The following is an 8,489-nucleotide window of genomic DNA, read 5'->3' as shown; positions in this document are numbered from 1 at the left end:
GGAGAAGAAAAACACGGAGCAAAAATAGAAGCAAGTAAACTAGACTCTTAAAATTATCAACCCACGGGGTTATTTTCAACATAGATAAGGGTGCATTTTAACTGGATGCATTTTAACTTGACAAAATGATGCATTTTAACTTCACAATGCCCCCTTGAGGCCTGAGAAGTTACAGTAGTAGCTGGTAGCAATATCTAGTAGTGAAGGGCATTTGCAAATATGAGGGTCAGCAACTTGGGTTGTGGGAAGCCACAGCATGAGTTTAAAGCTTGCTTGTAAAGTTCATAATGATCAGGGAAAATAGATCATCTGTGTGCATTGGACCAGTCAGGTCCTTGTCGAGTTCAGCCAATCAGGATAGCTGTAAATGTTAATATTCCCCATCAGTCTCCTCCCACTCTGTGACCGGTGACTTTTGTCAATAGCCTCCAAATGCTTAAAGCAGGCTGAACCCAGAGAGCTCTGAGCAGGGGCTGCAGCAGGCTGGACATTTGTTACATAAGTATTGGAACAAGCTGTTCAAGTCCTTACATTTAGTTACAAAATAATGGAATTTCATTGTCAGGAATTGACAGGCTCGGCCCTGCTTGGAGGCCATTTTAGGCCCTGGTCGTCTTCCTCTTCCCTGCCTGAGACCTTTTTTTCCTCCCCAAGATTGGTTCATTGCTGGATGATTGAGGACGGATCTTCATTTCAGTGTAAGGGATGGAGAACAAATGGCCTTTCCATGGTGCCCAGTTGACCCCCTGGAAAGAGAACAAGGAATTCCCTTTAGTAAGCATGTAAACCCTGTGTGAGGCACTGGGATACAATAATACATAACTCAGATATTGGGAGGGTTGTTATTTATTTGGATCTCTACCATAATAAGAAGAGGGAGTCTCAGCCAGCCCTCTGGACACCCCTAACCCAAGTTAATAAACATACAGTTGGGCACGCACCAAGATTGAACCCCCTACACGCATAACACATTCAGAAACCTATGTAAATAGATGTATTTTGTGTCATGCCCTAACACCAACAGATCGGGACTATTTCAGACAGGTGTCTGAGGGAGAGCCCATTTCTGAGCTGAGGTTCCCCTTGTGGAGCGTATTATACTGCCAACCGTGTGCCCCCCCCCTTTTAAAATTAGGAAGTTCCAGTTCAAAAGTTCCTGCCCATTTGCAGCTGTAGAAGCAAGGCATAAAGAGAGAGGTGGTTTCTCAGGGTGTGTTTACACTGCAGCTGGGAGTTGTGATTCCCAGCCCCTAGGTAGACAAATTCACGATAGCTCTCCCTGAGCTAGCAAGCTAAAAATAGCAGTGGGGGCGTTGCAGCACTTGTAGAAGCTGAGGCTGGCGGCCAAAGTTCAAGCCCACCTGCCCCCAACTGGGTCCAATCTCAGGTGCCTAGTCCAAGCCACCGCCCATGTCGCAACACCCACACTGCCTCAGTGTAGACATACCCGCAAGTAGCAAGGTCCCATGCCATCTGCGGCTTTATAGGTTAAAAGCACCACTTTGAATTCCATCAGCAGCCAGCGCAGAACATGGGGCAGCAGTGACACATGTTGCCAACACCTAATGGGGTGGGCCCCTGCCCTGAGCATCATGTATACAGCGCTTTTCATTTGCAGAGCTACAGCGAATGACAAAGGAAGGCAGGTAGCAGGATCTCCACTTTACGGATGGGTCAGCAGAGGCACAGAGAGATGAAGCAACTTGTCTAAGATAATGCCCCGGCCTTTTACCTCTAGAGACAAGGGTTCAAATCCTGGCTTAGATCACAAGAGAGGTTCCACTACTCCTGCTGTCCTTGCTCTCTGTATAAACACAGGATTCCAGTTTCTCATGGCTGTCAATCCAGCACCTTTCAGCCCTACTAAATTCACTGTTCAGTACTGTGATCAGCTAGCTAGTGGCAGCGTGTCTGCAGCTATGTTTCAAAGGATGGAACTGGAAGCACTCAGTGTGCATGTGTGTCTGTCTCATAAACCCTATACCGATTACTATAAATGGATGCTCGTTTAGTTCAAGCAGTAGGCTCTGTGCTGTCTGGGCTGAATGCTGCGAGTTCCATCTCTGCAGTCACTCTGAAGTTACAGGTGGCCATGGTGGGTACCCTAGTAATGACTGTGAGGTTCCTAGGCTGCCACGGATTGATTACAATACACCCTTTTTAAAGGGAAGAAGTATGCCTGATCTATAACTATTGAATGAGTCTGGACAGCCCTTCCTGACTCAGGAACCATCTGAGCTGTCCAGTGTCACCCATGTCCCTGAAGTTGGTGAGAAGAAGCACACATGTAGCAGAACCCTGGCACTCACCTCACTGTGCTTGTTTTCTCCATATTTGCCATTGAGGTTAGCTAAGTGGCAGTTCTTGTACCACCAGGCACCCTGATGTGACCTCGCACAGTTGCTCAGAGCCACATCATTGTCCCTATCCCAGGTGGTGAATTTCCAGCCATTGTGGTAAGTCAGCGCATCCCCTAAAAGAAGGGAGAAGGAGATGTTAGGCACAGCAATCTCGGGGTGCCACTATCAAACTGCTAGGGGGGTGGAGGCTAGGAGGGTGCAGTTCCAAAGACTTGGCAATTCCCAGAGGGTGGGGGTTCAAAGGGATGGAGGCGTAGGTGGTAAATGGGGCAGGTGAGAGGATTGGAAGCCAAAGGCAGAGGCGTCATCAGGGCAGGGAATACCTGGAGTACAGATGGCAAAGGCCATTATATCATCAGGATGGGAAGTAATGCTGGGTGAACTCCCAAGGAGTCTGAATTCCAGTTCAGTTCAGGATCAGGTTGCCATTCCTCCCCACACAACCCTCCTTCTTCTCACCACCCCCCAATGTTGTCTTCCTTGATTGGGAATGCCTAACAGCCCCTCCAATGCCTTCACAGGCTCATCTGCTGGAACCACTCCCTTCTCTGGATTCTTCAGCAGGTGGGCTGCTGGGCCCGCTCCCCCCAATCCAGTCTGAGGACAGTTCCATGGGCCTCTTCCCTCTTCTCTGCCTCTTTATCCAGTGGCCGGTGAGCCACACCTAGTCCCTCCCTTCTCAGGAGATGGCTTGGCTGGCCCGCTCCCGAGGTCCAGCCAGAAATACCAATGTATATTTCTCTCCTTAGAGAAGCACCAGGAAACAACCTGGTTTATGGGACTTCCAGTCTATTCCAACCCACATTCTTATGGGGAAACAAGTGTCCCAGATTCCAGTGCCTGCTTCCATTATGTGAGACTGAAGCAGCAAGGATACAAAGCATTCCTTACCAGCAGTGCCCTGGTAATTCCCCACCGAGAGCCTGTACTTATCCTTGCTCGAAGCCACCTGGAAGAAGTCATAGACAGCATAGGCAGAGTCATTGGAGGTCTGCAGATCCACCCGGATCTCATATTGAATGGGTGTACTGCTAGTGAGATTGTGCAGCTTGTCAAGACCTGGGAGAAGAAACCAAAGTGATTATTCTATAGAGGGAAAACAGGTGTCAAGATTCATTCACTTTCTCTGTTCCAAGGTTTCTTCTTGCCACATTTGTGGTTAAATCAGTGGTTTGCTCCTTCTCCTCCCACCTTCTCCCCCGACTTGATCCCGAAGTTACATCATATGGATAAGGATGAGTTTGCACTATCGCACAGAATGACATCAGAAACACAGGAGTCTGATTTCACTTCTAGATCAAGGAGAATAATCCAGACTCCAAAGGAACATTCACTATCTCTAAGCAAATCTAAAGACCCCAACCACAGTCACATCTACATGCTGAATTTGCCAATCTAAGCACAGTCAGCTGAAACAGCCAGAAAGGAGATACAGAAAATGACTTGCCAAGTACAGTACTTTTTGTTCCTATTCTTCATGTTTCAGTGAATGCCATGTTCTCCTTTAAATCAGTGTGCTAATATCTTGTAACTCCTCTCCTGGTACAGGATCACAAAACTCCTGAACTGAACCGTTTCTGAGGTATGAAGAACATTGGTTCACTCTGAGTGAAAGCCAAATGAAGTTCAGTGGGCACTAGATTTGTTTCATTTGCCTATGCACTTCCAGGCAAGAGCAGAAGCAGCCAAGCCCAGGGATGTTCCGATGGTATTTCCAACCTGACTACAGACCTAAGAAGTTTGCATGTTTCAGATAAGTATCAAAATGCCAGCCAGCCTCTAAAAAGCCTGTCTTTAACTGTCCACCCTTCACCTGTCACATACAGATACAGTACCAAGCCAGAATTCCCCCAGAGGATCTCCAAAGCCTTCGACATAATTCCTCCAGCGCTTGTAGAAATCCAGCTGCCCTGTGTTCCGCCTCTGAAACACCTGCAAAACAAGCACTACTGCATGAGTCATGAACAATTGGGTAAATTATCCTCATTTTCTGTGTGTGGAATATTCACTAGAGATTGCAATTTCCTCCCATTTGTCCATGATTCCGACCTGCCCACGAAGAGGGGGCGTTAATGAGTGTTCAGAATTCAAGCTGTTGGAAAAATGGGATTGGCCAGGTGATTTCACATGCTTTTTTTTTAATGTTCTCTGATTGGATAAGCACACAAGCTCTTCCAATGCATACACTTGTGACTGGAAATTTAAAATTTGCTTTCCACTAGGGCAAATATTTGCCCTAGTATAACTCAAATCACACTCATGTTTGTGGATAGTGAGGCTAAAAGGAACCACAGACTTCCCAAATGTGGTATAAACACCTAAATAAAGAGGAACTAGATATACAACAGGACCAACCAGAACTTTTTTTTGATGTGTGAATGAATATTCATGGGAAATTGTTTGCATTATTCATTCTTCATTAAAATAAAAACATAAAAAAAAAGGAGAGGAACATAATCTTATTCTAGTGGAGAATGGGGTCCCAGAATCACACAGTTTTATGCTCCTGCCCTGTTGTACAATGCCCTTAGGTCATGGTTTCTATGCTGTGGCCAGCAATCTACTAGGAACTGGACTCAAGACTGCTCGTTCATTTCACATGAGCCACCATACAGTTATCAGGTGGTAAGAAAATTCAGTCACTAACACCATTGGCCTGACTGAAATAAGAGACCAACCAGTGAAATGCTTTGTATCTCAATGAACCTGACCCAGTCCCCAACCAACACACTGTGATTGGTGTTCACCCCACATCAGTCCCAAAAGGGTTAAGGAAGCTGAGAAAGGGCCCGATAGTGAGATAGGCCACATGAGGGGATTAGGCTGGGGTAGCAACTCCTGACTGGAAGATGGAGCTCAGCTGAGCAGGTGAGGGGCTGGGCTGGGCTAATACAAAGCCAGGAAGCTGGCAACAGTAATGGCTACAGTCAGGAAGTCTGCATCCATCCTCTGTGTATTAGAGAGGGAAGGAGGGAGGCCCTGGAAAGAGTGGGAACCTGGCCCTGAGGGAAGGACATATCTGGGAGAGAAAAGGGCAGAGAAGAAAGCCTGTTGGAGGCAGAGTAGGAAGCATCCCAGAGAGAAAGCAGCAAGGTTGAACACTTAGACTTTGGCTGCGTGTTGCAGGGGCCCTTGACTGGAACCTGAAGTAGTGGGCAGTCCCAGGTTCCCTATCTGCCACTGACAGAGTGGCACTGCCTGGACAGCAGGCCTAGTGAGACTCTATACCCCAGAAGGGAAAACCGCATAATGATCTGGCCAGAGGGCTAAGTCATGAAGACAAAGCTGCAGCTCCTGGAGTGAGAGGCGGGCTGCAGAGTGAGGGAGAGAACAATGGAGAGAGAGACCACAAAAAGAGGAGTTGGACCTGGAAGACAGCTAATCCCCAGAACAGCCAGGAGGAGGCGCCACTTGCAGTGAGTAGATCATGCCATGACACCAAAACTGGCATCCCCATTGGCAGTCTCAGCAGAGGCCAAGGACTGAACAGGCATACAGGCAACTATCCCCTTGCCCCTAAAGATGGTACTTCCCAGGCAAGAGTTGAGAAACACTGATGTGGAGCTGTAAAGTAAAAGGAGGGGATAATTCCAGTGCTGCTGCCCATGTCATGGCTGTGCTGGCCATAAACAGAAGATTTCAGTCTCCAGGGATGTCAGAGCAGCATTAGAGTCACTTGATTTTTTTAAAAAGTAAACAGATGTGCAAAGACCACAGCACCACTCACTATCCATCCGCCTCCATCGGTGGTCATGTCACAGTACACCTGCATGGGCCTGCCAGCATCACCATTCAGGTAGATAGTGTACATGCCACTGGTGGCATTCCCATTTTGCTGGGTCTGGCTGCAGTCAGCAGGATATGGGTAGAGGAAGGCAACTGTGGGAACAAGACAGGGAAAAACTCACATCAGCAAGTCTGAAAAGGAAGCTGGAGAGGCATTCCCAACTGAGTCTCCTAAAGAGGATGTGGTTTGAACAGGGGCACAGCCTTAGGATTATGGGATCATATAGAGTCCTGCACCATATGCACCCCCACAGGCACCCATCAGCTGGAGCACAAACCCGGATGCCCTGGGTCCTGCCATGCTCTGGTAAAGACTGCCCTCCACCTAAGCTGCAAATTAGCTTTATCTGCTGTCTACCTGGCCCAGGAATGGGGTCAGTGGAGACTGCAGGAGGCAGCCTGGTCCTCGAGAGGGTCTCAGGAAAGCTGGATTTGTGTGGGGATAGATATGTAGGGAAGTCATAGATGTGTAGAGAAGTACTGGTTCTAGATGGAGAGGGAGCTCACTAACCCCTCCCCACTTGCATCATTTGTCCACAATGGGCAATGCCTTTGTGACCTTCCCCAATAGGACAAACCCCTGCATCATATTGGCATGAAAGACACCTTAACAGGATGCCATTTTGATGCAAGTTTCCTGGACCCTGTTAGTTAATTTGGGCACGTCCTAAATGCCAAAAGCAGTGCTTGCAAGATACAAGTTGCCCCCATGCTACTGGGATGATGCAAGCACATCCAGAGTTGGTGATCGCCTTCCCTACCTCCAATCAGCTTTTCACAATCAGTCTATCTATTGTACTCAACTGGTAGGTTCTGCAAGCAACATCATCCAGATGGATCTGAATCTCCATATAAGCCATCCCACTGTCACCTCATGCTCTTCCCCAACTGCATCTCCAACCCACCATGCAGCCTGGCCCAGGGCACCAGACTGGGAGTCAGGAGATCTGTGTTCTATTCCCAATTTACCGACTTACTGGATGACCTTTGATGAGTCATTTAATCTCTCTGAGCCTCTGTAAAGTGGAACCATCACCACTAACCCTTAACTGCGAAGTGCTACAGATGAGATGTGCTAAGTATTATTAGTGCCAAGCCCTACCTGTCAAGAAGGTATTGGCTGCCTTTCTGCTCCAGCGGTCTCCCTTAAAGGCCACCACGTAGACTGTGTACCTCACTCCTTGTCCCAGGCCTTCCAGTATGAACCTTTGCTCATTAGGACCCAGTTGCACTTCCTGCCAAAAAAAGAAAAGATAGACTAAAGATCTGCTCAGCTCTATAGTCTGCGTCATCTATTCCCAGCCATGCTGCTTCCATTCTCTGCATGCTTTTAGAGGTGAGCAGGGCACAGGCAGAAGAATGCTGGTAGCAGGGTGTACCCTATAACTACAGGGCCATCTGCATATTAGTGGGTAGGTTGAGGATTCCCTGTCCCTGGAATGAGGATTTGGGGGAAAGAGTGAACTTGCACAGACCCTACAGACAACTGTATCCACAGGGAATAGGCTGTATGCACATTCATGAATGAGATACCTCACTTTCAAGGTGCCCTCTGACATGTATAAACACACCAGAAAAGCAAAGTTAAAACACATCCCTGCCCCCAGTGTCAAGGCCAGTTATGATGGAACTCTCCTATTGCGTGAAGGATCTGCCCAATCCACAACACCCAGCTGCAGTCACAGTGGTATGTGCCGTCCAGTAGGACACCAGCTCCTCCCAACAAGTGTAATTAAGATGGAATATTCCACTCCCCGAGGTACCTTCTCACTTCAATTCTAAGGTTGTGCATGTGTTCTTGATAATGGGATCTGATTGGCTAAACCCAACATCCCATGTGCACTTTAAACTGGGGCGGTTTGTAACAAGCAGGAATTGAAGAGCTCACAGTACCTTGCTGGTGCCATCTGGAGCCTGGTAGGTCAGAGTGTAGCCACTGATCTGTGCAACAGGCGGTGTCCAGGTAACTACACCACTGCTGTGTGTCACATCTGATACACGGAGGTTCTTGGGAGAGTCAATTTCTATTTCAAACAAAAAACAGAGAACAGAATCAAACACTCTGATTGTACAAGTACCTCTGAGAAGAAGCAACCCCTAGAGTGAATCTTCAGCATAGGGCATGGAAGTATAGAGCTTTTAGTTCCCAATATTGTTAACTGGGACTCTGCAACTACAGAAACTATATTTCATGGTTAACAAGGAGGAATGCGTGAGGTACGTTAGCAGAGTGTTGGGGCCCAGAACTGAGATAGTAAAGACTGCTGCAGATCAGGCTTCAGATACACTGGCATGGGAGCTGAAATTGAAATAGGATGGGGTGTTTTAGGTCAGATATGAGGT

At 47.7% G+C, this 8,489-nt stretch overlaps 1 protein-coding gene across 1 annotated transcript in view; it reads right to left on the bottom strand.

The window, feature by feature from the left end:
* Nucleotides 1–599: 599 nt before the first annotated feature.
* The window catches only part of TNN (tenascin N), a 36,376-nt gene continuing 28,486 nt past the window's right edge, over nt 600–8,489 (bottom strand). The window contains exons 10-16 of the mRNA XM_073358209.1: nt 8,040–8,170; nt 7,249–7,381; nt 6,088–6,239; nt 4,196–4,292; nt 3,252–3,419; nt 2,310–2,473; nt 600–746 (exon numbers count right to left, since the gene is read on the bottom strand). Of these exons, the coding sequence (XP_073214310.1) occupies nt 600–746; nt 2,310–2,473; nt 3,252–3,419; nt 4,196–4,292; nt 6,088–6,239; nt 7,249–7,381; nt 8,040–8,170 (992 nt within the window). The remainder of the gene's footprint in view (nt 747–2,309; nt 2,474–3,251; nt 3,420–4,195; nt 4,293–6,087; nt 6,240–7,248; nt 7,382–8,039; nt 8,171–8,489) is intronic.

Source organism: Lepidochelys kempii, chromosome 8 (genome assembly GCF_965140265.1).
Source record: "Lepidochelys kempii isolate rLepKem1 chromosome 8, rLepKem1.hap2, whole genome shotgun sequence".
NCBI lineage: Eukaryota > Metazoa > Chordata > Testudines > Cheloniidae > Lepidochelys > Lepidochelys kempii.
This window is presented reverse-complemented; position numbering and strand designations above follow the sequence as displayed.